A 27,585-nucleotide genomic window follows, 5' to 3' on the forward strand; every position below is an offset into this window, starting at 1 on the left:
AAGCAAGGTATGAAAAAGATGCAAATTATATGATTTTTATTTAGAAATGACAGATTTGGATAAGATACTCATGGGAACAGAAGATAAAATAATTTTAAAAATCTATAGTTTTCTGCTTAGTATGGAATTAGAGGAAGAACAAGTAAAGGAAACAATGATTGCTTGGGCAAAAAATTGTGGATGTTCAATTGAGCTCGATAGATGGCAACAGATATGGGAAAGGACAATGTCCACTGCATATAAAGAGAATCAATATAAAATGTTTTATAGATGGCATATGCCTCTGGAAAAATTGGCAAAAATGTTTAAAGACAAATCAGCTAAATGTTGGAAATGCCACCAAATACCAGGGTCTTATTATCATATGTGATGGACATGCCCAGAAGCTAGACTATTGGAGCAGAATTAAGACATGGTTAGAAAAAATGATCCAACAACATATTGATTTAAAACTGAGCTGTTCCTATTGGGTATACTACCAGAGAAAATTAGTAAAGAAAATATATACTTGATTATACAAATAATAACTGCAGCGAGGATAGTATTTGCGCAAAGATGGAAAGAGGAAGTAATTAAAAAAATCTTAGATTGTGCAGAAATGAACAGATTAACTTTGATGATTAAAGAGAGAGAGAATACGGACTATTATAAGATATGGGGGAAATTTTATGATTGGTTAAAAAAGAGATATAAAAATTGTGATAATTAAATAAGGAGAATGTTAAATTAAATGTATTGTAATTTAGGGGGAAATATCGCAACAGAGAAATGGAAATTATCAAGGAGAAATGAAGATAGGAGGAGGAATAAAAAGAAGAAGTCACAGAAGAAACACCGAGAAGACACACGAAGGATTGATATATTATGTGTTTGTTTGTTTGTTTGTTTGTTTTAAAAAAACCTTTTATATAAAAAAAATATTAAACAAGAGTCACATCTACAAACCTGACCACTGTTGTGGAGATATTTCACACCAATATTTCCTCACTTTAAGAACATCCTTAAATAATATGCTATTACAATCGGCCCCATAAATAGCATATCTTGATGAGTCGTTTATTGTGTCTATTACATAATTCAGAAGCTCTTGACATTTTATTCTGGGGGCTCCTGTGTAGGAACAAGAGATATAAATGAGCTTTTAGCAAAATAGAAACAGTATATTTGCAAGTTAAATTTGAAGAGATTCACTATATCTGCAAAGCTTAAAAGAATAATGTTCTTTAGATGTATAATGATAGATATATAAATTATAAGTATATATTTCATGGAATGGAAATATGAAATCATGTCCAAAATCTATTCATATTCCCAAACAAAATAAAAACAATAATTTTTGCAACCTGTGTATCTTTTGAACCTTTGCAAAGGTACAATATAATTCTTGGTTTCGTAATTTTATTGTAGTATGATTTTTAAAATGTTTAATATTTTGCCTTAAAAACAAATAAATGGCAATCTAGACATTCCAATTCTCCAAACTGAGAATACAGAATGCAAAATCAATTTGAATTTTATTTTATAACAATTACAAATTACATTCCTGCCAATTTTTGCCACCAATCTTCCTGCAAAACTATATTTTACCAAGGATAAAAAAGTGGAGCAGCTCCCAACTGCCAAAAAGCCAAGCATCCTTTTTTTCATTTAATTTATTATATTACACCAGCTTTTTATCCACAGGATTTCATTATATAACTTACCACCAACAATTAACAGTCTAAAGTAAAATATAAACAAGTATAAATCATTACAACTGACACAATCTCCATTATTTATTATTAGACAGATATTGTCTCAACAACTCTTTAAAGCTTTAAGTATTTTTACAAGATACTCACTTTTATTGGCACACATGATGAAATACTTAACCAAACTACTGATCTGTTTCATCTTTTTCTCTCGTGTTGCTTGGGTTGATGCAGAGGTATTTGGTTTTGCTAGTCTGACACTCTCAACCTCTTTCTGAATATATTTCTGCAAAAACCTGCAAAAACAATAAAAAGATACTATTAATAAGCTATTTAAACAAAAATGCAATCACATATTTCAGTATACATTATTGTCCAATACTGCCAGCTCTTTTACTATCAAAGTGCCATCTAATTCTCCACTACCTGCATTTTGGCCAAATAATAAATCCACCTGGATAACTAATTACACATGAAATAAATGTTCTACTCACTTTGCACCACATTTTTCAGGGTGAAGTATAGTTTTATACATGGTATTGGTAAAAAAAGTACTGGCAATAAAGTTTCAGGCAACCAGGCAATGAGACTAAGAAAAGTGAGAGATGATCCAGTAATCTGGTTAAGGACAGATAGTCCTTAACATATGACCACAATGGAGCCTGTCCATTACAGTTGCATGTCTTAAGAGTGGTTAAGCTAAATGGCTTCACTTAACAACCCTCACTTCCTGCTCTCCCTATTATGTCCATTAAATGATGGTGTGGATCATTAAGTGAAGAATCAGCGTCCTCCCAAAAACACTATGCTTTATTTCCTACTCATTGGGTCCCCAGTCTTTCTCCTCCCTTCCGGGTCCCTGAAGGCCTTTCCCCCTCTCCCACTGGTTCCCTGCAGGCATTAGACCCGATTCCCACCCCACCACAGAATTAAATCACCTTATCTGTTCATCTGGGGAGGAACTGTTGGAAATTTCCCTTAATAAGAAATCTGTATGTGTGCATGTGTATTTAGACCCACCTACTGCATCTGAGGGAATCCATTTTAGGTTTTTTTCTATTTTACTTTGCTTAGGTTTTTATTCCTTTTTGTTTTGATGTTTTATTTCTCTGTCTTTTATTGTATGCTGCCCACAGTTCTTTGGGATCAAGATAGGCTATAAAACTATTGTTGTCAATAATCTATGAATTCTGGCCGAAGTGGTCTAAATGATTGCTTTCAACTCTATTATTTTATTATTTATTTATAAGGGGGGGGGGAGAGGGCATTTTGATATACAATAAATATCTTACCTGAATACAGCATCCCAGTTCATCTGTTTTCCCTGTTTGGAATCAGAATTCCGATCCAGCTGCTGAACTGTTTCTGGATCACAGATAAAACGCCTGAACTTCTCAATTTCCTTCTGCATTTGTACAGAAACACAAAAAATATATAATACTCCTTTACCGTAATGTCATATTTTTGAAAAGGAATTAAGCTTACCTTTCTTTCCATAGCTTTGTCACTTCCAAGCTGATGACAGCAATTCAGCAGATCATGAATTGCAAGATTCATGGTTCAACCAAGGTGTTGTGAATGCACATCCAATATGAACCTAAGTTTGGAAAATTAAAATTTGTAAGGTTAACAACAAAATGTAAGAACTTCACTGAATTAATCTATTTAAAATACTTGAGCTAGCAAAAGGCATTACTTCCAAAACATACACCCATCTTTTCACTAAGTTGACTGTTCTTCAAACAGGAAAGTATTTTCACCCATATCATGATAACCCATTTCATATAAATTAAATGATTAAAATAAAAATTTAAAAATAAATATTTAAAATATTTAAAATATTTTACTACACATAGTTTCTTAGGAATGATTATTTCTGGTTATTTGATAGATTCTGGAGAACAGACAACCCTAGATTTTTGCCTACATTGTTAAGAACCTTTTTTATATATAATGGTACAATTTGTATAAATGTGAGCATCTTTGAGATTGTCATTATTCATTCATTTTTGTTTTTTCACCCTCTCACGCTTCTTTTCCTAGCATTCCAAGCAAATACATAGTACAGTACCCTACATATAATTTAACCTTAAATCCGTGGAATTCAGCACTTTATACAGAAGTAAAGATATCTAAAACCTCCATGTTTCTCCTGCTCTCCAAGGCAGGGGAAAGTTGGAATTCCAAGCCCTGCAGTTTTTTGGCAATCCCCCCCCCCCCCCCCCGAAATAGTTTGCGACTGCCACCTTCCTAAAGCTGAAAGAAAGAGACCAGGCCAACCAATGTCGCCTAGCTAAGGCGGGGACTAGAATTCACCATCTCCCAAGTTCTAGCCTCATATGCCTTAACCACTACACCAAGTCACCCTCAACTACAATTCCAAACCATCCTTTTACGACTGTCCCTGTCGGGCTGGGATGATGGGAGTTGCATTCCCACGAGTTGCGGGAGAAAGCTAAGTTGGGGAAGCCAACGCAGTTCTAGGCTGCATAAACAGAGGGATAGAATCAAGATCACGTGAAGTGTTAATACCACTTCATAATGCCTCGATAAGGCCACACTTGGAATACTGCATTCAGTTTTGGTCACCACGATGTAAAAAAGATGTTGAGACTCTAGAAAAAGTGCAAAGAAAAGCAACAAAGATGATTAGGGGACTGGAGTTTAAAACATATGAAGAACGGTTGCAGGAACTGGGTATGGCTAGTGCAGGGGTGAAATCCAGCAGGTTCTGGAGAACCGGTAGCGGAAATTTTGAATAGTTTGGAGAACTGGCAAATACCACCTCTGGCTGCCCCCCGAGTGGGGTGGGAATGGAGATTTTGCAATATCCTTCCCTCAGGAGTGGGGAGGGAATGGGAATTTTGCAGTATCCTTTACCTGGAGTGGGGTGGGAATGGAGATTTTGCAGTATCCTTCCCCTGCCACGCCCAGCATGCCACGCCCAGTAGTAAAAAAAATTGGATTTCACCACAGGTCTAGTCTGATGAAAAGAAGGGCTGGGGTAACATAATAGCAGTGTTCCACTATCTCAGGGGTTGCCACAAAGAAGAGGGAGTCAAGCTGTTCTCCAAAGCACCTGAGGGCAGGACAAGAAGCAAAGGGTGGAAACTAATCAAGGAAAGAAGCAACTTAGAACTAAGGAGAAATTTCCTGACAATTAGAACAACTAATTAGTGGAACAACTTGCCTCCAGAAGTTGTGAATGCTCCAACACTGGAAGTTTTTAAGAAGAGGTTGGATAACCATTTGTCTGAAGTGGTGTAGGGCAGAGGTCTTCAAACTTGGCAGCTTTAAGACTTGTGGACTTCAACAAGTGCATCAAAACTTTAACCTAAAACTGTCTACTGTTGACCTCACCCCATTCCTAAGAGGTCTGTAAGGAGCGTGCATAAGAGCACCAGCATCCCTACCGTCCCTGTCCTAATGTTCCCTTTAATTATACTCATTTTATGTATTCAATTCATGCTTATACTTATATATATATTGTCTAATATGTACTCGACAAAAATAAATAAATAAATAAATAAATAAATAAATAAATAAATAAATAAATAAATAAATAAATAAATGTTTGAAGACCTCTGGTGTAGGGTTTCCTGCCTAAGCAGGGGGTTGGACTAGAAGACCTCTAAGGTCCCTTCCAGCCCTTGTTATTTATTCTATGAGAGAGATTGAGGCGATGTTTTCATTCGCTCGAGGAAAGAGAGAGAGAGACAAACAAAAACCCACGAAACTGAATAGGCGGAAAAGCACCCCCCACCACCACCACCAGAAACACGAGAACGCCTCAAGGGAGGCTCGCGCGGGAAAGCAAAGAGCGGACCTGAAATGTCACCCGCTGAGGGGAGGGGGGTGGGGCCGTCTCGTGAGGTGGGCCAACGTTCTCTCCGGGGCCCCCTCAGGCGCGCGCTCGGGCCGCTCCGAACGCTTCCATCGCCCACGTGGCTTCACGAAAAGAAACAAAAACCAAACAGCCGCCGCGAGAACTGAGAAGCGGGAAACATTTTCATGCCCGTCCCCATCCGGAAGCGGAAAAGCGTTTGTTGTGGCTCTTCGGATCGGAAGCCTCGAAGCGACAGGGGAGGCGGGTCGGGGCTTCCGCGCTCGCTCTCTGAGGGAGGTTTTTTTTTTTTGGCGGGGGGGGCGCGCCTTTCCCGAGTTGAAGAAATCGGGGAGGGGGAAAGAAAGGCGTATCGCCGCGCTGGAAGTGGGTGAGGGTCGGTCTCTCGCCCCGCCGGCGGGTGAGGAGACGAAGTCCCGTTTCCCCTCGCCATGTTACTGCCGTCTGACGTGGCCCGTCTGGTGCTAGGTAAGCGCGAAGAGCGACCAGGGTCGGAAGGAAGGCGAGGCCCTCTTCGCTTTTCTTTTTTTCACCCGGAGCTGAAGTGCGATTGATACAGTTGAGCCGCTTTTATCGATTCGCACGACCCACCCACTCCTCGGGATTAAATGCTGACCCCCCCCCCCGCGGCCTGGGTTCATTCGCCCAACGGGCGAGAGTGAAAGGATTCGGGGTTCAGGGCGTCGTAAGAAGACAGGCAGCGCCGGTGTGGGACTGGCAGGTCCGTAAGAGAAACCCCCGCCGACGTTTCTTCAAAGGAAAGGCGGGGAAAGTTTCCGAGGCGGCCCGGCCCTTCTGCTCAGAATCGCCCCCGAGGGTCGTTGACGTTTCCCGCTCTTCTCCCTCCGTGTGGCTGTTGTTGATCTCCTCTCCTTGCCAAACCTGTCTGGTCCTTAACAGGCGACACGGCTTTGCATCGTTTGGTGCCTCACTAGATGGATCTTCTTCTTCCTCTTCTTCTTCTTCTTTTTCTTCCTCTTCCTCCTCCTCTTCTTCTTCTTCTTCCTCCTCCTCCTCCTCCCCTTCCTCTTCTCCTCCTCCTCCTCTTCTTCTCCTCTTCCTCCTCCATCTCCATCTTTCATCTTCATCTCCTTCACGATATATATATATACCCCGAAAATAAAACCCAGTCATATATTTTTTTGAACCCGAAATAAGCGCTTGGCTTTGTTTTCAGGGAGGTCTTATTATTTTGGGGTGTGTGGACCAAGATTTATTTATTTATTTATTTATTGGTTCGATTTATATGCCACCCTTCTCCGGAGACTCACGGCGGCTTACAATGCGTTAAGCAATAGCCTTCATACTTTTGTATATACCTGCTTAGTAGGGCTTTCGCCCTCCCCCAAGCAGTGTTCTTTTTATATATATATACAAAGTCAGCTTATTGCCCCCACAAACCGAGTCCTCATTTTACCTACCTTGAAAGGATGGAAGGTTGAGTCAAACCTTGAGATTTGAACTTGCAGTAATTGCAGGCAGCTGGTGTTACTTAACAGTGCTTTAGTCTGCTGCGCCACCAAGGCTCTTGGTGATGGGGCTCCTCTTGCCTGATTTCCAGCTCTGTGTTTAAATATTTTTAGAGAGGGCTTATTTTCGGGGGGGAGGCTTATTTCAGCACATGCGCTCAAAGCCCGATTCTCAGGGGATGTCTTATTTTTGGGGAAACAGTATATATGTATACATATTCCTCGATTTACAACAGTTCATTTAGTGACTGTTCAGAGTTAAAACGGCAATGAAAAAAGCGTCTTTTCATTTTTCACATTTATGACCCTTGCGGCATCCCCATGGTTGCATGATCAAAATTCAGATGCTTGACAACTGGTTCATATTTATGATGGTTGCAGTATCCCGGGATCGGGTGATGCCCTTTTGCGACCTTCTGACAAGCAAAGTCAATGGGGAATCAGAACCACTTAACCATGTTACTAACTTAACAATTGCACTGATTGTCTTAAGAAATGTGTCAAAAAAGTCGTAAAATAGGGCAAAATTCATTGAACAAATTTCTCACTTAGTAATAGAAATTTTGGGCTCAATTGTGGTAATAGGTTTTGGACTACCTATAATTATTGAAGCTTTTGTGGAAGGTCTCTGAATACTGAAGAGCTGATACTTGCAATTCAACCAGACACTTGGATATTTAAGGCAGTAGTATAAAATAGTAAATGCAAGATTTCACATTGGACAGTGGCAACTGGATAGCTGAAATAACTTTTTTACATTTTGGGATATTTGCATTGTACAATATTGTATGTTTTCTTTTGTCTAATCAGGCCAGACTATCTCCACCACAAAGATTTTGAATTTATGACTAAATTATGAAGAATCCATTTGTGGTTTTATTGGGCTATGCTTCTTTTTGTATTATTTTTGACACTGTTGGCAGTCCACAAAGTTGAAAGATTTGAAGAAAGATGATCAAAAAGAAGGCTACAAATAATTGTTCTAAAAGATTAGAATTTATGCTATGATACACATCCTTCAGAAAATATAACACTGCATGTGTGTACAAAATATAATCCATGTTTATTTAAATGTTACTGTTAAGTTTTTATATAAATTGTCACCTATTAAATGCAGAATCATTCAGAATCCATTTCTATCAAGTGAGTTGTTCCATTTTAATTGCGCAATCTTAAATAATGCATAGTAGATTTGTTTACATTTAAAGGGAGAGTATTTCTGAAAACATAAATTATTAAATATATTGAATGTCACTTCCTATACAAAGACATTTGAAATTATTTACAAAATGTAAAATACAGTGATAGTAAATTAAAAACTACGTAAACATAAACATTGTAGAAAGAATGTTTCTACAATGTTTAGGGGGGTAAACAAAGGCAAAACTAATAAAAACTGATAGTCATACAGAATCATACACAGAAAGTGTTGTTTGAAGTAACATGGGGAATATTATGTATACATCTTTATTTACAATCCCACATAGATAAATGCCTCTAAAACAAGAACATATATTTTGATATTAACAAATGTTAAACTTTTTTTCTTTTCTTTTCATAATGATGCACAGATTAGAAAACAAATTATTCTCTTTTCAGGTTATTTACAACAAGAAAAGCTTTTAGCCACATGCAGAGCATTTATACTGGAAAGTTCAGATTTAAAAGAATATGCAGAGCACTGTACAGGAGAAGGCTTTGTACCAGCCTGTTTACTAGTAAGTAGCATGTATTTTCAAAAATTATTTCTTTTTCTTCTTCTTGTGCCATATCCATCATCGGTCGATCATGTTGGCAATCCTATTTTTGTCAACAGCCTCATGAAAAAGTGCTGCTGAGTTTTGTCCAAACCAGTCGCTTAGGTTTTGAAGCCATGATGTTCTTCTTCTGCCAAATCTTTATAATATTTCTCTTTATAATATCTTAAATCTTGCTATATTTTTTTCAAGCACGTCTGGAATAATTAATGTGTAATCTAATTTATTTATTGAATATCTAGGCTTTCCAATTCCAGAATGAAACAAAGAAAAAAAACATTTGTCTGAGGGAACAAAGCAGCTTTCCACATCATTGCCAATTTAAAGGGGCACATTTAAACACTATAAACCAAGGCTTAGGAGAAAAGTCTCCTAAGGGATCTCTTGCAGACGAGCAAGGTGGGAGCTGTACAAATCTCTAGGGGGATGCTGTTCCCGGGTGTTCCAAGAGGTATTTTGACAGTGAAGACCCAGTAACATCAGAGATGAATGCTGAGGGCTGGCAAACAGGAGCAATCTTGCCATTGAATCGGCCAACCCTGAAAGTGGTCCTCCCTCAAATTCCTACCATATTACATGTAGAGAGTAAAGGAGATGACCTTGTGACAAATATGCAAGAACCATTACTTGGGAGTAATGGGCAATTACTTGGGAGGAAACATTTTAACTCCTGGGAAGCATATAATATTTAGAAGCAATTTACAATGCCCCTCTGATTCATTGGAGTATAGGAAGGAGAATAGGGATAGCACAATCAGATTTGCAAGATACTGTTATAATAGGATATAGTTGTAGTTTTCATATGAAGTTGATTTTCTGGACTGCTTTATGTGGTTGATATCTTCTGCCTGTCACTACGTGACACATACCTGCCCATCAAAGCTTCCTTTAATAAACTCTTCATTCTCCAACGCCATCAGACTTATCCAACCTGCACTTGTGGCCATGCTCAAGCCCCTGCCCCCACCAAGTACACCTGCCCTTAGGACTTGGCAATCAAGAGGCCTAGTTAAGAGGGAACTTGGTAATATAAACATATACCTCACAGTCATTCACACACATGACAAGTCCTATCCAGAACACACAAGTGATTGTCATCGGCCCAACCCAAACAAATGAAGAGTTCAGCAGACCAGAAACTAGGCCAGTCCTAAAAAATAAGGCAGCAGTGGGGGTGGTCCCTCTTCTGCTGACCCCTTTTCAGCACATTGCATCCCAGAGAGACACAAGGCTCCTCTGCCTAAGAGACACACTTAAATTACAGTTTGCCATTAAGATAAGGTAGGTGGTTGATGTTTCTAAATACTTTGGAGAAGTGACATTTTTGCAGTGTTTTATGATATAGTTTAATACTGTTTTTTCTCTTCTCAGTCTCTCTTTGGAAAAAACTTGATTACCATATTGAATGAGTACATAGCCATGAAATCCAAAGGTAGGTGTGGGTAAATTCACATTTTATTGCTAGCATTGGTTGCTTTGACTATATTGAGAGATTGTTGATCTTATACAATTAAATGTATGTATTTATTGAATCATAGGAAGCATTGAAATCATGCTCTTTAAATAAATTTAATATGACACAAGCTCTTGACTTGGGACCACAATTGGGACCAGAATTTCCATTGCTAGGCAAGACAGTTATTAAATGAAGTCAAGGACTACCTGTAGTTATGAAATAGAAAAAGCATATCAATTAGAAAAATAAAATTAAATAACATTGATCATTAAGCAGCAGAAAGGAAAAGTCCCTCAATAGCAATCACATTAAGTGAATTGGTACTACAGTGGTTTAAAGCACCCTGTTATTAACACAGCTGTCTGCAATTTACTGCTGGTTCGAATCTCTCCAAGGCTCAAGGTTGACTCAGCCTTCCATCCTTTCTAAGGTAGGTTAAATGAGGACCCAGTTTGTGGGGGCAATAAGCTGACTTTGTATAAATATACAAAAGTATGAAGGCTATTGCTTAACGCACTGTAAGCCGCCCTGAGTCTCCGGAGAAGGGCAGCATATAAATCAAATTAAAAAAAAAAAATACTGAAATAAATAGAAATCAAATATCAAATAAATTAGATATTAGAAATATAGTTTCTTGGTTGAATAACTGTTGTTTCACAGATTTTCCATTTGTAATATTTTTAAAATTTTTACAAAATTATATATTTTCAAGAAACAACAAATGACGTTCCAGCAATGATGTCATCTTTATGGAAGAAGCTAGATTATACACTTTCTCAAATCAGGTAATTTGAATTTAGTGCAAATAGTCTGTAAATCTGACTCTGCTTATTTTCTTATTATTGGGAATTCAATTTTCACATGCTTTCTTGATTCTGCAGTTTCTTTAATATTGATGTCCCATGGACAGCCCTAACTTGTTGAATGAAACCAATATGGTTCTCGTTAAGGGTGCAGTGGTGAGGAACAGGCAAAATTGTCTCTTCTCCAGCATTACTGACAAATGTTGCTTCATTAGCAGAAAAAAACATAATTGGATGCTATCCATTATATTTTATAAAATCTTCATCTTATAAAATAATATCCAAATGCTAAAATAACAACACTATTGGGATTCAGAGAAATTATTAAAGCCTGACTATTTCAACAGGACTTTGAGGGGGATTCAAGAGGAATTTTATTTGTATAAGAATATATGTTTATTCAAGATTGTAATTGTTCAGTATATGAATAATTTTAATGATGTTTATTGATAATTATGTTTGTTATTTCCATCATATTCATATACAATAGGAATGCTAGCTACTCAGTTGACAACTGGAATGGTATATAAAGCTACTAAATTCATGTTCTTTACTGAAATCACTCAAAATTTCAATTTTTTACAATTTTCATGTAGTTGCTAAAGTATTATACAGTTTCGGCCTCACCCTACATTGGTGAGATGCCCTAAATTTTGCATAATTTCAGCATTTTCCCATCTCAGTATAGTGCAAGATCACAGGATAGTATTTGATGCCAGGAACTGATTCCTATGTTATATGATACTGAAATAGCATAAAACAAATAAGAAAACTATCAACCGAAACATATTTTTTTGCATTTATCTCTGTAGATATGGTTGTCACATAAATATTCTAAATATAATTTTATATACTTATATGTTGCATTTTAACAAACTAAAAATTTGATTTTTGCAGGAGCATGCAGAATTCAGTTGGATTTTCTGCTAATCAACGGAGTATGTATTTGAAGCTATGTTATGTGGCTTGAGTTTACTATTAAAAGCTTTTCATACATTTAAATCATAATTACTTAGAAATCAATCTCATTAATTTCACTGACTTTGTTCTAATAAAGCATGCTAGTGCTTTATATTGGACTATGTAATACAGATATTGGATACAAGACCCAGATGTTAGACATTTATTTACCAGCACAGTCTCCCTAGCTTTTCTTCTATAATCTCTATGCTATATTTTCCCATTTCTCTGGAAAAAGCTTTCTAGTTTTCTATATCCATGAAGTGAGGAATACTAAGACCTGAAGATGCTTCCTTTCCCAATAATAGCAACTAGACCCTCCCTCTGAATTATAGAAGGTCCCCCCTTACAGCTTTCCAAAAGCTGATTAAAACAGCTTTTCCCAAGAGGATTTGGAGATAATTGACATGATCTAAACTATTTAAATGACATGATAAAAGGTATCTAAGGTCTTTATGGCTCCATATTATGTATTATTTTCTTACTGTGGATATTTTAATATTGTATATTTAGATATTTTATGCTGTTTACTATAGACAGTCCTTGGAGATTTTGTTGAGATACAAATATAATGAATAAATAAGCAAGCAAACATACTTTCTCTACTTCTAGCCACAAAAATAATCAGAAGGTATGGGAGCAGGAGATACACCTATGACTCCAATCTAGAAACGATCCAGAAAAATGCCATATACTAATTCAGTAAATTTCCATTAATTTTAGATTAAATAATCCTAGAAAGTGGCATACATTCCTGAACCGGAATATGTATCAAGACAGCATAGCATTCATTGATGCCAGTTATATTTGCCAACAGAAAAATAAATGCTTTCCGGCTCAAAATTAGTGATGAGTGAAGGAACAAAAAACAGTCATCTTTATTTCAATGCTAAAGCTGACTCTAAAACTTAGTTGGCTCCTGAAATTATCTAACATCTAATTTTGTTGCATCTAATTGTTTGTTTGTTTGTTTAATGATTTATGCATTTTTAGACTTTGTACTTCGCTCACAGTCATATACATAAAATGGGTGGTCATATAAATTTACCAAATAACTAATGAAATGTTCTATGTTTCTTTTTTAATGTTTACTTAAAGGTCGCACTAGAAGTGCAATTGTAGATATGAAAAAACAGAAGTGCCTTCAACAGTCAGCCTCTTCTAATTTAGGGTCATCACCTGCAGTTTATCAGCCAGGACAACTAACTTCCACAGCAATGACAGCCACACAGGTTATTCTTAAACCAGTTATAGGTTCAAGTCTGGCTCAGACAAGATTGAATCTTCCTTCTACACACCAGGGGCAAATTCAGGAAAGCCAAATTAATAGTAAGTTTACTGAACTTTTCTTGAATAGTGGGTACAAACTATAAGGAAACTTTTGAGAAAGCCATGTGACCACAACAACGTAGGATTTCCTTTCTGCCACTAAATATAGGGAGCATGAAAACCCTGTTTCCATTGAAAATAATATATATATATATATATATATAATATTATTTTCATCCTCATTTATAAGGGCTTCCTGTGGGTTCATATTTTAGACAATTTCATCTTTTCTATCATCTTTAGTCCCTGACAGATCATCAGCAAATGATACACTTGGTCTCTTCCTGCATTCTCCTTTTTATCTGAAACGTACTTTTCTGCATTGGGTCCTCATCTGCTTCAGATAATTGCCACCATCCCAGGAAAAATATCTATAATGCGTGGCCTAGTTCATGTTAGGATTATTGGCCTGTATGCTAGCATGCTAACAATCTTCAGCAACTGGATTTGTCTAGAATCTAGATCTATCTTATTAGCTAGCCTTTATGATACCATTTTAGTTCTTTCTTCATCGTCCTTCTTACAGCTTCTCTGGTCCTTTAAGTCTCCACCTGTAATACCACCTACTAGCCTTACATTCTCCAATGGAAAATTAAACTGTGCTGTATTCTCAGCTAGCACAAAATAGTTGTTTTCTTCTTATTTAGGTTTTTATACAGCTCATGTTTGAATTAAATTCAAAAAGAGAGTGCCATGTTTTTCCAATCAGTATCACACTCATTTTCTTAGTGCTGACAATACCGATTCATTATTGATATCCTAAACCTCTTAAACAAATCAATGCTTAATATAATTTTGTTCTTAAATGCTTTTTTTTTTAAAGTGGGTGATTCCCTCACTTTGGTTTCTGCACTCCAAGAGCGAAAGCTTAACTCAAGTGTATTGTCTCCAGGAAAAAGAAAAAGGTAACAGTTCCCAGTTTAAGTATTTATAGTGTAACGTATGTTGCATATTCAGAATTTGTACATAAAGAAAGATGTGAAAAATGAGAAGTAGAGAAAAGGTATGTGGTCCTCGGTTCATATTAATGTCCTTCTACATTTCCACTGACATGTTTATGAATTTGGGTCAAGTCATTACATCTCACTTTTGTTTTCTGTCATTTTCCTCTTGGACTGCAAATTATGTGTCTAATTCATTACAATTCCATTGGACTCCTCTGAAACACGTTAATGTAATGTTGAACAAAACATTAAGCATGAATAGATAAGATTATGCAGGAGCCATGAAGTTCTAGCCTTAATAACATGTTCTTCCCATCCAATATTTAAAATATTTCAGTGACTCCCAGAAGAAAAGAAATAACACATCAGGACCACAGTTGTCTAATTGTAGTTTACGAGAGTCTCTTCTAGCGGAAAAAGAAAGCTTGCCTATGGAAGAAGAAAGTGAGCAACTAGAACTTATTGATGGTGACATTCCGGTAAGCCATATTTTTTAAAACAAACTTCATATTTTTCTTTTTTTACCCTCCTCACTTTTCTTGGTTTGATTATCCCAGTTTTATATATGTCTTGGTGTGCAGAGATTTTTCTCTTTTAAAACTTCCCATGTTAACATGAAATACTATTCCTTTCTTTGGGGATGGGGATCTTAATAGCATTTTATGCAAATATTTTTAATCCTTAAGAGTTTAAATGCAAGGCTGTGGTCAAGGTGAATAAGCCCTTATTAGCTGTATGGCAAAAATATTACAACAGAAGATGGTTGGGACTTTACAGGGTTGCTTTCATCATCCAAATTGCTACATAGGTACAGGTAGTCCTCAACTTACGACCACAATTGAACCCAAAATTTCTGTTGGTAAGTGAGACATTTGTTAAGTGAGTTTTGAACCATTTTACAACCTTTCTTGCCACAGTTGTTAAGTGAATTACTGCAGTTGATAAATTAGTAACTTGGCTGTTAAGTAAATCTGGCTTCCTCAGTTGACTTTGCTTGACAGGATATTGCAAAAGGAGATCACGTGACTCTGGGATGCTGCAATGGTCATAAGTACTAACCAGTTGCCAAGCTTCTGATCACATGATAATGAGGATGCTGAAAAGGTTGTAACTGTAAAAAACGGTCATAAGTCACTTTTTCCAGTGCCGTTATTACTTTATTTATTTATTTATTTGTTTGTTTGTTTGTTTATTTATTTATTTATTTATTTATTTATTTATTTTATTAAATTTCTATACCGCCCTTCTCCCGAAGGACTCAGGGCGGTGAACAGCCACAAGATAAAACACATAAATACAAAAATTTAAAATAAATTAAAAACGAATTAAATAATTTGGCTGAATTTAAAATACCCCATAATTTAAAAACAAATTAAAATTTACATTTAAAAAGGGGAGAAGATTGTAGTTGAACAATCATTAAATGAACAGTTGTAAATTGAGGACTACCTGTATCATATGCGTGCTACAAATATGGTCTTAGGTCTTTTCCTTTGTAAGGAACTGCATCTACAGTTTAGAGATATGTAGAAAAATTAATGACATTGAGAACAATTTCTAACTTTAAGATTTTGCTGACCATTGCACAAATGTCATATTTGATGTCCCAATTAAGAAATTATAGAGTATATGGGAGTGTATATCTACCAAAGGGGAGAGTTTATTAGGATGCTGATAGGATTAATTTTTCTTTTATAAACATCATGAAAACAAAAATGTGGACTACTTTGAATTTATTTCCTAGCAAATGATTATTGAAAATGCCAGAGAGAAAATTCTGAGCAGCAAATGTCTTCAGGAGAAGCTAGCTGAAAATATTAATAAGTTCTTGGGCAGGTAATAGATTTCATTTTTTAAAAAAACTATTCAAGATGCTTAGATTATTTCTGAAACATACTAAATATTTACACATTTTTCTCAGCGATGGCAATATGTCTCAGACAGCAAAACAGGTGGAAAGTGGTCCAACAATACAAGAGTCTTCGATTGATGAATTTCTTGGTCTTCAGGTAAGTGTCTGATTTTAATATAGTATTTGGGTCTTATAAGTAGCAAATAAATTAGGGTTTTGCTCAAAGAGCTACATAAATAGCTAAGTTGCAGGTTGTACATTTGTCTGCCTACTTTTTCTCCTGTTCTCAGTTCTGATCAAGATAGGCCCACAAAGAACAGTACTGCTATGAATCTTTAAATCTGATTGATGGTCTATAGTGCAGGATTTTTCCCATTCTGCACTACCTTTCAGAATATTTTTTGCTCACATAGAGAAAGCTAATATGTTTTAACTGATATCTGATTATTTTTACACCCCAGCAGGGTGAAATTCACATGACAGAAGAAGCCATCCAGGAGATTCTGGAGCAAACAGAATCAGATCCAGCATTTCAAGGACTCTTTGATATATTTGATTTTGGTATGGATTATTCTTCACTTTAAATATCATAGGTTTTTACAATGGTGAGTGATTTCCAGCCATCTGCATTGAACTCAGTGGGACTGAGAAGAAAAGTATTACAGTGTATGAAGGACATGCATTTCGACTGAATTAACCCTTTGTGTCCATATATTTTAACAGAAAATATAAACTGATACTCTCAAGAACTCTAGTTTACTAGTCTGGTTGAACTTTTCCATTAAAACAATGCTACAGTTTTCCTGTCATGATTATGACAAGTTTTCACAGTTCCAGTGCAGATTCTCATATTTTCTTAGTTTTTCCCATCCTGCAAAAGTATTCTGACTGCAATTCTAGAATTTCAACACATGTTGCTAGAAATTACATAGCTAGGGGAGATTTGAAAAGCTATTCTTTATCGTTTGTCATTTAGACATTTCTGTCATACAAACAAGTAGTTTTTGCATTCCATCCCATCAAAACAGTTGTATTAGGATTTCAGTTCATATTTGACTTAGAGTTTTTAGGTTATCAAATAGATTAGATTGGACCCTCTACAAATTGTTCACTTTGGGCCAGACATAATTTCTAAAGAATGGTCTCAAGTGTGAAGTTGATGACATAAAATGAACCCTTAATGCAGTTAAAGAATTGATATCGATTCTTCCATCTTATGTTGAAGTTAGAACGTTTTTCTTATTTTAAATAGGTAAAACGAAGAATTGTAGAAATGTTTCTCAGGGTATTCCTACACAGAATGGAACAGATAATTCAATGTTGGTGGATGAAGAAAACCTAAAAGCACTTGAAAGCTATATTGGCACTAAGGAACTTGGTAAGCATTTCTAAATGAGTCTAAACCAGTATCTGGTTTCTTTGACATATAAGACTATTATTGATTTCAAGACTTACAATCGTGGATGTTTGGGGTAATGGTATGCCTATTATAAAATTGAATACCATCTGTGGGTCCAGAAGATTTCATAATTGTTATAATATGCTAAATATGTCTTTATTGTACAAAGGATAGTAATTCCTTTTGAAATACATGGAATTAGCTTTTTGCAAATCCATATAAATTCAGGCTGCAAGTTGATTAATTGAAATTTAAGTTACAATTAAGTTTCTACCTTCTTTTTAAAAACCTAAGGATTGTTTTATACAGCTTGACAACTTCTGTTTAATACCTTTTTTTCTTCTCCATAAATCAGCTTAGAATGCCTGCCATTGCTAAAATGTTGACTTTAGTGATTATATATCACTCTTTCCATAATTAGTGAAAGAAAGAAATCCATTTCTATTTTTTCTTGAGGCAAAAGAGAGTTGTTTGTTTCATATGTATGCATTATATCTTTATATATTTGTGTGTGTGTGTAATATATTTATTCATGCATATGTAACCGTGATTATTTGTTATCACTTCTTGGACTTTCTTGCAGGAAAGATCTTCTTAAGATGCAGTAACAGAACTGCACACAACATTCCAAGTGCATTCAATGAATGAGCAATGCTGGTTTATTCTGTGCTCTATCATATGTCCTTTGAAAAAGGCAGACAGGAATATATTTTATTCTTCTGATATTATTCATCTTATCCTTTAGAGATTATAGTTCAGGCTGTCATTAAAAATCAGAATCCAGAATGCTGAAAATACAATAACTGTCAACAAACATTGTCCTGACAAAAATATACAGAAGATTAATAATTCGATTTAAAACCTGGTGTGTTTTTTTGCTAAATTCATTTTATTTTTATATTGCAGGTGATCATTCCCATGAGAGTCTATCGTACACAGACGATCATTCAAAAGAAGCATGTGTCCTAAAGACTAATTGCAATGAACATGATTTGACTTTAGAACAGCATCTAAAGATACAAACTATAGTATCTGGAGAATTTTCTTCAGGCTCTGAAGTGAGAAATCAAAGTGAATCAATTGAAATGGAGACACCTGACCAACAAATCGAGCCAAAATCTACCTTTGAATCTGAGCAAAATCAGTTTCCTAGTAATGAGCACAATGTAGATTCTTACAACAAACAAGGATCAGCTACAAGGAATTACAGAATTGAAAAGGATGTATTATGTCAAGGTGTTCAGAACTTACCTGATTTGCCGTATAATCAGCTGGATACTTCACAAACAGCTTTATCCGATAGAACTAAGTGTTGTTCTTTGCCAAATCATATGCTATCTGAAAAAACAAACGCAGAAGTGCTTGCTCCCTTGAAATCTGGTGAAAGTGAAACAGTGAACAAACTCAGTGTGAATTGCAGCCATTCAAAAGAAATTGCTGAAAATTTACAGCAGGTCACAGACCAATCTGTGTTTCCTGTATCTGCCCAGCACAACCAAAACAGTCCTAGTTCTTCTGATTGTCAAGGCTCGAATAAGTTGGAATCAGAACCTTCTGCAACACTTGTGGTTGAAGCGTCCGGTCCAAATGTAGTAGAGCTCCAGCTTGAAGTTGTTGGTACTTCCAATAGTCTTAATTTGGATGATCCAGCTACAGACCCAGAGCCTTGCTTAAAATATGGAAACCAGAAATTGGAGGATTCTGAAATAACACAGGTAGAAATGCAGGAACCATCATCTTCTACAAAAGCAGATGCTGAGAGCTTATTTTTAACTTCTGATAATGAGAGGCCTACAGAAACAACTATTGAGGCCAATCCCACTACATCCAGTGAATGTCATTCTCCATTTCCAGATCCAAGAGGTGAAACAAGCCCAGGAAACAAAGTTGCTGGGGGTGTTTCATCTAGTAATCAAGGCACTAGTGTAGATCCTTCTAATATTGTTTCCTTAAACATTATTATTAGCGATGATCCATTCATTTCATCAGACACTGAACTAAACAATGCTGTTTCCAGCATCACAGGGGAAAATGTACCAACTATAATATTGTCTTCTCCAGCTAAATCACCATCCAAGATGACAAGAACATCTAAATCTATAACGGCTGAAGAATCTGAAAGGCCTGGAGATTCATCTTTGATAGAACAGAATCTTTTGGTTCTCAGATCTCAAGATTCTGTTGTGAGTTCGTTCAACATACAGAATGAAGATTGTGCTGTATTTTCAGTTGCTGGCACGAGTAATGTTTCCAAGGATGGAGAATTTATTCAACTAATGCCAGCCACAAGCACGTCTTTTGGAAGCTCCAATAGTGTTTATATTGCCTCCTGTATATCTGAGCCGACAGCATTGAGTACTAACGTTACTCCCTCAAATTTAGTCGTATTTCCAGGCAATCCAACTTCTCTTACATCACAGGTTCCAATGCCACCACAGTTACGGACGCCTCCTAGGACAAACGGTTTGTTTGCCATGAACCCACCAATGTCTCCAAACTTTTCACAGGGTAATTATTTATGGACAACTAAATGTTTGCTTGGGTTTTAAAACAGTTGGATTTCAATGTGCTGTTGGTTGAAGGTAATTTATAACGGTCAAATAAAATTATAGAGATTGATACTAAAAAAAAAAATCACAGGGACAAAATTTACGTGATGGTCTTTGAATCATAGATGAGTTGTAACCAATTGCTGTAAGTGAATTGACTTATATTGGCAGTTGCTGAACCCTTGATTCCATATCATTTAGCATGATGACACCAGTGTCCATTAGATTTTTAATAAAGAAAAAAAAAACCCAGAAGTTGGGTGAGTAACTTTCTGACTTGGTCAAAATCAAGGACCATGAAGACTCAATAATATGTTCACATAGAAAGACTCACATAGAAGAGAAGTCTATTCAAGCACTAAGACTTCCTTTTTTTTGTTTTTGCAGCCACTAAACATAAGCTGAAAGTCATATCCTGATTTAATAGCATAAGGTACAATAACAATATGTAAATGATTGCCTAATCCTTTAATCTCTACTATTTCTTGATAGGTGGCGCTCAGTTGCTTACAAATTGTTTCTTCAGCATTCCAATATTTTAAAAAATTCTAATAGTAGAACCTATATTTAAAGTTGTGAGTTATACAATATTTTTGACTAAGAAGCATATACAGTATAATATGCCTGAATATACTAGTGCTTAAAGTTTGTGAGTCCTTTGAAATTTTAATATTTCTGCATAAATACGACGTAAACATGAATTCCATACAAGCCTAAAACTAGATAAAGAGAATGCAATTTAGTGAATTAAAAACATATTTGTTCATTTATTGAAAAAATAAATGTTCTCCACTTGTGTGGAGAACAGATCACATTTTAGATCATATTTATGCAGAAATTTAGAAAATTCAACACTGTTCACAAATGTTTAAGCATTACTGTAGGTAATAAGTGGAGGATTTGCAAAAATTGAGTTGAAAACTATTTTAGAAAGATATATAATGTTCTCTTCCCCTTCAGATCATGTAATTTTTTTAGATGGAAGTTCAATAAATAGTCTGAACTAGAAGTGGTTATAAGGTGGTTTGATCCCAAACATCTGGTTCATCTGCCATATTATATATTTAAAACATCTTGAAGCAATTATGGTAGTTTGGAGAAACTCCCCCTTTGGGACATGACGATCCCAAAGGAAGCAGATTGTCCTAGAATTCTCCAGAACAAACCATTCCTGGATTGTCCAATTCTATATATGCTTATTATACATAATTGTACTTATTATGATTATGTAAGACCTTGGAGAGGCTTTGGGGAGGTAAAACTTTTGCAGTCTAGTTTATATTTCAGAAATTAGTAAAAGGCACTTGAGAATAGAAGAAGAAAAGAAAAGGAAGCCTAGAACCTCACAAGGAATAAAAATGATAGCACCCCTGCTTATCTCAGAGGCAATACAAATGGACCTCATTCATTTGTTCATGTCCATTTACACCTCCATTTCTACTTCTTGTTTATACTCAGGTTTGCCAATTTTTTTATATATTTTATATAAACTGCTAATAAAATATTTGACAGCACACAACCCACACACAGGGGTCACACTTCCTCTATATGACTGCAAAGCTGAGGTAGGCTTACTCCATGTGGAAAAAACTCTGAGCCAGCTTTTAGGAAATGCTGTAATTTGGTATTGATTTGTCTTTAGAGCTGTAACCTTTCATTGTAGCATCATCAAAACTAACATTAGTTCATTTAATTGGCACTACATTTTTTGCTGCTCATAGCTTGTCCTTTCTCTGGACTGTTCAAAGCCATTTAGATATAGCTTCTAAGGTCATTAGGTTAGATTTACTTAGCTTCAATTATCAAAATCTGCCGTCAGTCTTTTCACTGAATTTTACATGGGAGAGCGAAAAAGAGACGGAGGAATATAAAATTATATAGTTCACATGGATACCTTAATTTTTTAGGGTCTGCAATTATAATTGCTTCTCCGATACAGCCTGTATTGCAAGGAATGGTAGGAATGATTCCTGTATCTATAATGGGGCAAAATGGAAACACTCTCTCAGATCCTTCCCGTCAGGTAAATGCTGTGTTTGAAAAATAACTATTGTTTTTATTTTTTATTTTTTTTGAGCTAAAGAAATTTTTAGAAAACTTGATTTCTATTTCTTTCACTTTTTAAAGATTCTGCATATGCCGGTCCACACTTCGTTGAGCAGTGGAGGTGTTCCTAAGCTTCCTCTTCCTCCAAAATCTCACAGGATACCAAGAAGTAAATCAAATGGAGGAGGTAAGCAGAGGGCATAGGCAGCACAAGGTTATATTAGTTCAACTACCATGTTTCCCCGAAAATAAGATCCTGTCTTATATTTTTTGAACCCCGAAATAAGCACTTGGCCTTATTTTCGAGGAAGTCTTATTATTTTGGGGCGCTTGAACAAGCTATGGGGACATAGCTGAAAAAAGATACCAAAAGGTTTGGATTAGAGAGTCCTCAGCCTGCAATTAATGCTCAGTTCTATCTTGTTTCTCTGTTAACTGATCCAAGGGAGTCTTGAATCAACGTCTTAAGGCAGTTTGGGATTGATAAGATTGACTATCAAAAGCAGAGAAATATGCTGCGTATGTGGAAATTAACAACTTTCAGTGTAGATTTACAGCTAGACATAAATGGAGTAGCTTTTCTTTTGCTGGACCAAATGCTGGACTTAAAAGTTCTTCTGGACTGAGCATTTTATTGCTCAAGGGCTTGGAATGTTTTACAAGTTTAGCTCCATATGCAGCTGCAGTCTTGCCTGAAGAAATCCAACTTTGTTTCAATTACTCAGTTACTGTTTTCATCCTCATGTATTTCCTGCTTTTGCACCCAGAAAGCATTCAAGACAGCCAGTGATGACCAGCTATGTCAAGTCTTTTGGGAAAATTCCCTGGGTGCTGAAATATGACTGCCCAAATGTTGAGAATTATATGATTGACTTATAGAGTACTTATACCATGCCACATGCATTATTTGCAACTATATTTCCAAGTACTTATTTTACTTCGGCATTAGCTTATTTGAAACCCATCCAGATCTTCAAATCTGCAAGAGGCCCTTGTCTCTCTCTACCTCAGAGCAGTCAGGTTTGAGAGTAGGAGGAAGTCATTAAGGAAGACTGTAAGAACTCATTTATTCCCTTGTGAATTTTTTATATGCACTTCAATTTTTTAAGTGTCTTGAGAAATAAAATGTGGGTTCAGTACTCAAAAAGACATCCAAAAATATTTTGTGATTTAGTATAAAACTAAATGCTTCTTGAATGCTATTAATAAAGATTATTTATTTTGCCTTAATCATTTAGGAAAACCAGTGCTCAATGGGTCAGAACTTGTCAATCATCCTGGTGCTCGAGTTCAGAGGTCAGTTATGCAATGTGGTATTTCTTAGTTTGTATATTTGCTGGACATGGAGAAATGTATAAACTGGCTGATCTTCATTATAACCAGCAGCCTTTGTTTCAGTTTACAAAATTGCAGAATGTAATCTTGGAAGTTACTGACAAACATCAATTCATACAGTATTTTTTCATTTGAGTGATTTGGAATTAGGAAAGCGTTGCTGTGGGTGGGAGCGATCTATGACTTTCCCTGTGGGCTTTCCCATTTATTTTTCTCATGGGAAGCGGTCAGAGAAGATCTTGATCAAAGGATGTTGTAATTGTGAGCTGGGAACCTGAGTGCCCAGACCACAATCACATGATTGATTTCTTCAATGGCCAGAATTTCAAGAGTTCGTTGTACATCCATTTTTTCAGCACCATTGTAACTGAAAAGTCCCTGAACAAATGGGCCATAAGCCAAGGTCTACCTGTAAAAATCACTTCAGGCTAGTGTTCTGATCTTCATGCTAATCATTTTCAATGAGTGTTGTCACATACTCTGGGGAGTCAGTTCTAACTGGTTTTATGTGTATGCTACAAATACATATAGGTAAAAGTTAAAAAGAAAAATTAAAAAAAAATAATATTCATAAACAAAATAACCCAAAGATTGTTGTAGCCCAAAGATGCTTTTCAAAAGACAACTGGACTTCAGTGTTTTTTTTCTTTGAAAAAAGTTTCACTTCAGAACTGAAGAAGCTTCTTGGATGAGAAACAAAACGTTTTCAAAGGGGGGGGAAACAGTTCAGTTGCCTTTTAGAAAAAACAACTGGGACAACCATGACCTGGATGATTGAGAATCACCATAGACATCTAAACAAAATATTTTTTTATGCATTCTTCTCTTCATTTCAATAAAGTAAAATAATTTAAAAATGTTTAACACTTTATATCGTACTTAAATCTATTTATTTGAGGTGATTAAGATCAAACCAATTTAAGCACTGAGCAGTGGTTTTGGATAGCAAAAATAATTAAAATAGAAATTTCAGGCAAAGTTGCCTAATACTATTTTTTTCTTTCAGAATTGGAAACTCAGACAAGAATATTTGTGTGGACTTGAAAAAGAAGCTAGAAACGGTGCCAGCTGATACTACAAGCCCAAGTTACAAACAAAATGGCAGTCACAGAAGAGTGCTTTGCTTTGATACCACCCAAGCATCACAAAAAGAAAAGAATGAGAATTCTAAGATCTGTCAAAGCTCTTCTAATACTGTGCTTTCATCAACAAAAACTCAACCTAGCAAGAGGGAACGTGAAAGAACTCTGCCAAGAATTTTATGTAAGCCAGATATTACTAGCAAAAATTTGGCTGTAAAGGAAAGCCAACTGGAGAAAAAAGGTTCGGGTCCAGGACTAGCATCGGATATATTAAGAAAGCAGACAGCAAATAAAGAAAACGAATTAGAAAGGAATCTTGTCCCCCAAACTCAGGAGGTGGCACCCTTATCCAACAGCCAACAAAGTCTTCATCATGAGAAGAATTGTTCCTCAGCTCAGGAAGTAACTAAAAAACAGGGGCTTCAACCAAATGCCAACAATAAAAACGCAGGTGTTTTACCTTCAAAGGAATTTAAAAAAGAGCAAACTAAGTCTCCCAGTCAAGTCAATAGCTTGACCGGTCCTTTAACTAAGCAAGCTGTGGAAATGCTGTATGATATTCAAAGGCATAGCCCCGCTAGTAAGCTACCTGAAAACGGGGAACTGCCACTACCCCGTACGCCTTCAGGTACTAGTGATAGACATTCAGACGATACCTTTGATATAAGGACCCCAACCTGTAAAAGGTATAGTGAAGATAGTACAACACCAAGGATCATGGTTCCTCCAGCTACTCCTGATCTGCCAGCCTGTAGCCCAGCAAGTGAAACGGGTAGTGAAAACAGTGTTAGCATGGCTGCCCACACTTTGATGATACTTTCACGCGCCGCTATTGCAAGGACTAGTACTACTCCACTGAAGGACAATACTCAACAGTTTAAGTCTATAAGAAGTGCAACTAAAAAAAGAAAGCAGGAAGACACTGTGGATTGTGAAAAGAATTCCCGGACTACCAATAAAAAGGATGTTCAGAATTTTGCATTGCCCGTAAAGAAAAAGAAGATAAAGGTAAGCAGGGTTTTTTTTTATTTAACAGCATTTGTATAGCGGTAGAGAACTATGTATAGAAGAATAGAGGTTGATCTCCCATTTTGTCCTGTGCCTTTGAATAATAAGTTTTCTTTGCTAGATTTTAGAAGTGGTTTGCCCTTGCTTTCTTCCTAGGGCTGAGAGAATGGGACTCTGGACCAAGGTCATTCAGTTGGCTTCATGCCCAGGGCAGGATTAGAATTCATGATCTGGTTTTTAGCCCAGTGCCTTAACCATTGCACCAAATTGGCTCAATTAATCCCTTAGCAGCCAATTATGGGAAACATTCAAGTGCATTCTACCTGCAGACAAGAAACATCTTCCCTATGTTTCCTACTTATATTCATATACTTTGGGGAAGAAAATCCTCCTCTTGACTTTGTCACTGTTTATGACATACATCATTTCTCTTTTCTATCCATTAACATAGGCCATTTTCAGGATAAAGATTTGACTAAAACAGGACTAAAATTAACTCCTTTCTAAAAGATATAAAATTAGAAAATATCAATAATTTTGATATACTGTAGAATAAGTGCTTACTTATAGTGATAATATATCATCACTGCTTGGTATGAAACTGCTGTTAACTAAACTGGCTTAGTGCTTATGATACCTACAATAGTGCTTAAGGGTGAAGCTTAATTCTTAAAATCTTAGTTTTAACTAGTAGTAACTAGTTTAGAATGCATAAGGGATACTGCTGTTAGCTCCTATGAAGAATAGTTCCTTGTACTACTGACATACATCTTACAGAAGTTAAATAATGGGGCATGAGGCAGTCTTACTATCAGAAGAAAAAAGTTTGATACTTTTGAACATAGGCGTTGCTGGAGATAGGAGTTTGAATGATCTGTTCTATGCAGATTTTAGCCATAAATAAATATTTTATATATATAAAAATATTTTCTTTTTCAGCAGAAGAAATTACCAATTGCGTTTCCTGCAGAAATGGATGTGGATAAATTTTTATTATCATTGCATTATGATGAATAAATGCCAGCTGTATTCAAGTACAGATGTTCTTCAGCACGATGAAGAGGAGAACAAGTTTAGGATTATATTATGTAATCATCAAAATTCAACATCTGAAATGAAAATCATCCTGGATCTAATGAACTTAATGGATGTTTTCTAAGAGCCTTTAAAGATTCTATGTTAAATTTGTAGTTTATTTTGTCATGTAACTATTGTACAGATTTTCAAGTTGTAAAAGAACAAAATGCTACTTTTATTAACACCAGGTGTTGACTATGTTCTTCTAGAATTTTAGCAGGGTTTCATGGTGTCAGACACCTCTTATCCTAAAGACGCCTAGAACCAAGATTGCTGGTTTTTAGATTGTGTGCCTAGGATTGGACCCCATGGTTTAATCAAAGCAAACTTCATATAGCTGGATGAATTTGGATGAACAGATTTACTGTATATACTTGCAGATAATCTGATAATTTATAGTAGGCATCAAAAAAGCACCCCCTCAAAAATTGGGTTCATCTTATCGATAGTGGGCTTATCTGTGAGTATATATATATATATATATACTTTAATGCTTGGCCTGTAGCAGAAAACCTCAGCTGATTTTGTATTGAGAACTTTCCTGTTTCCTTTTCTCTGTTTTTTTCCTTTAGCTGTAATCTAGCATAATAAATACTTTTCAATTCTCTTACTATACATAGATATTTTAACAGACTTCTCATTTACGCCATAAAATTTACTTAGGGATGTGTTTTCTGCATTTGGGGATACAAATTTAATTTTGATAAACTTGTTTTTTTTGTTTGTTTGTTTGTTTCTTTTTTAATTTGATTTATATGCCGCCCTTCTCCGAAGACTCAGGGCGGCTTACAATGTGCTCAGCAATAGCCTTCATCCTTTTGTATATTTATACAAAGTCAGCTTATTGCCCGCACAAACTGGGTCCTCATTTTTGCTTAACTTGTTTTAAGCAAGAGAAAATTTAAATATATATCCTGAGGATGTGACATCATTTGCAGTAGTGAGTATCTCACACAATTAAAATTGCATGAGTGGGAAAGCAGA

The 27,585-nt window shown here is 35.9% G+C and overlaps 2 protein-coding genes across 4 annotated transcripts in view; one reads left to right on the top strand and one right to left on the bottom strand.

The window, feature by feature from the left end:
- The window catches only part of ATM (ATM serine/threonine kinase), a 64,371-nt gene extending 61,123 nt beyond the window's left edge, over positions 1 to 3,248 (bottom strand). Inside the window, exons 1-4 of the mRNA XM_070942862.1 lie at positions 3,177 to 3,248; positions 2,984 to 3,096; positions 1,842 to 1,987; positions 946 to 1,110 (exon numbers count right to left, since the gene is read on the bottom strand). Of these exons, the coding sequence (XP_070798963.1) occupies positions 946 to 1,110; positions 1,842 to 1,987; positions 2,984 to 3,096; positions 3,177 to 3,248 (496 nt within the window). The remainder of the gene's footprint in view (positions 1 to 945; positions 1,111 to 1,841; positions 1,988 to 2,983; positions 3,097 to 3,176) is intronic.
- A 2,596-nt stretch (positions 3,249 to 5,844) lies between these two features.
- On the top strand, positions 5,845 to 27,222 carry NPAT (nuclear protein, coactivator of histone transcription). 3 transcript variants are annotated; one of them, XM_070942863.1, is made up of 18 exons: positions 5,845 to 6,003; positions 8,604 to 8,722; positions 10,133 to 10,193; positions 10,930 to 11,002; positions 11,918 to 11,958; positions 13,079 to 13,309; positions 14,133 to 14,214; positions 14,591 to 14,732; positions 15,998 to 16,089; positions 16,175 to 16,262; positions 16,567 to 16,666; positions 17,358 to 17,483; positions 18,411 to 20,012; positions 21,961 to 22,076; positions 22,181 to 22,286; positions 23,338 to 23,395; positions 24,441 to 25,524; positions 26,464 to 27,222. In XM_070942863.1, the coding sequence occupies exons 1-18, from the start codon at positions 5,967 to 5,969 to the stop codon at positions 26,539 to 26,541; spliced, it is 4,236 nt and encodes a 1,411-aa protein (XP_070798964.1). In that variant the 5' UTR covers positions 5,845 to 5,966; the 3' UTR covers positions 26,542 to 27,222. The 3 variants fall into 3 exon arrangements, with proteins under 3 accessions (XP_070798964.1, XP_070798966.1, XP_070798965.1); XM_070942865.1 differs by having other exon boundaries at positions 26,467 to 27,222; XM_070942864.1 differs by having other exon boundaries at positions 16,570 to 16,666.
- Positions 27,223 to 27,585: the final 363 nt, after the last annotated feature.

Source organism: Pituophis catenifer, unplaced genomic scaffold (assembly GCF_029215685.1).
Source record: "Pituophis catenifer annectens isolate HBS135680 unplaced genomic scaffold, rPitCat1.0.hap2 SCAF_4, whole genome shotgun sequence".
NCBI lineage: Eukaryota > Metazoa > Chordata > Lepidosauria > Squamata > Colubridae > Pituophis > Pituophis catenifer.

Bases quoted from the DNA above. Each gene is read 5' to 3' on its own strand.
- NPAT (XM_070942863.1), top strand. From the start codon at position 5,967: ATGTTACTGCCGTCTGACGTGGCCCGTCTGGTGCTAG. The intron at 10,194-10,929 runs GTAGGTGTGGGT...TATATTTTCAAG, and splicing joins CATAGCCATGAAATCCAAAG to AAACAACAAATGACGTTCCA. The intron at 16,667-17,357 runs GTATGGATTATT...TATTTTAAATAG, and splicing joins CTTTGATATATTTGATTTTG to GTAAAACGAAGAATTGTAGA.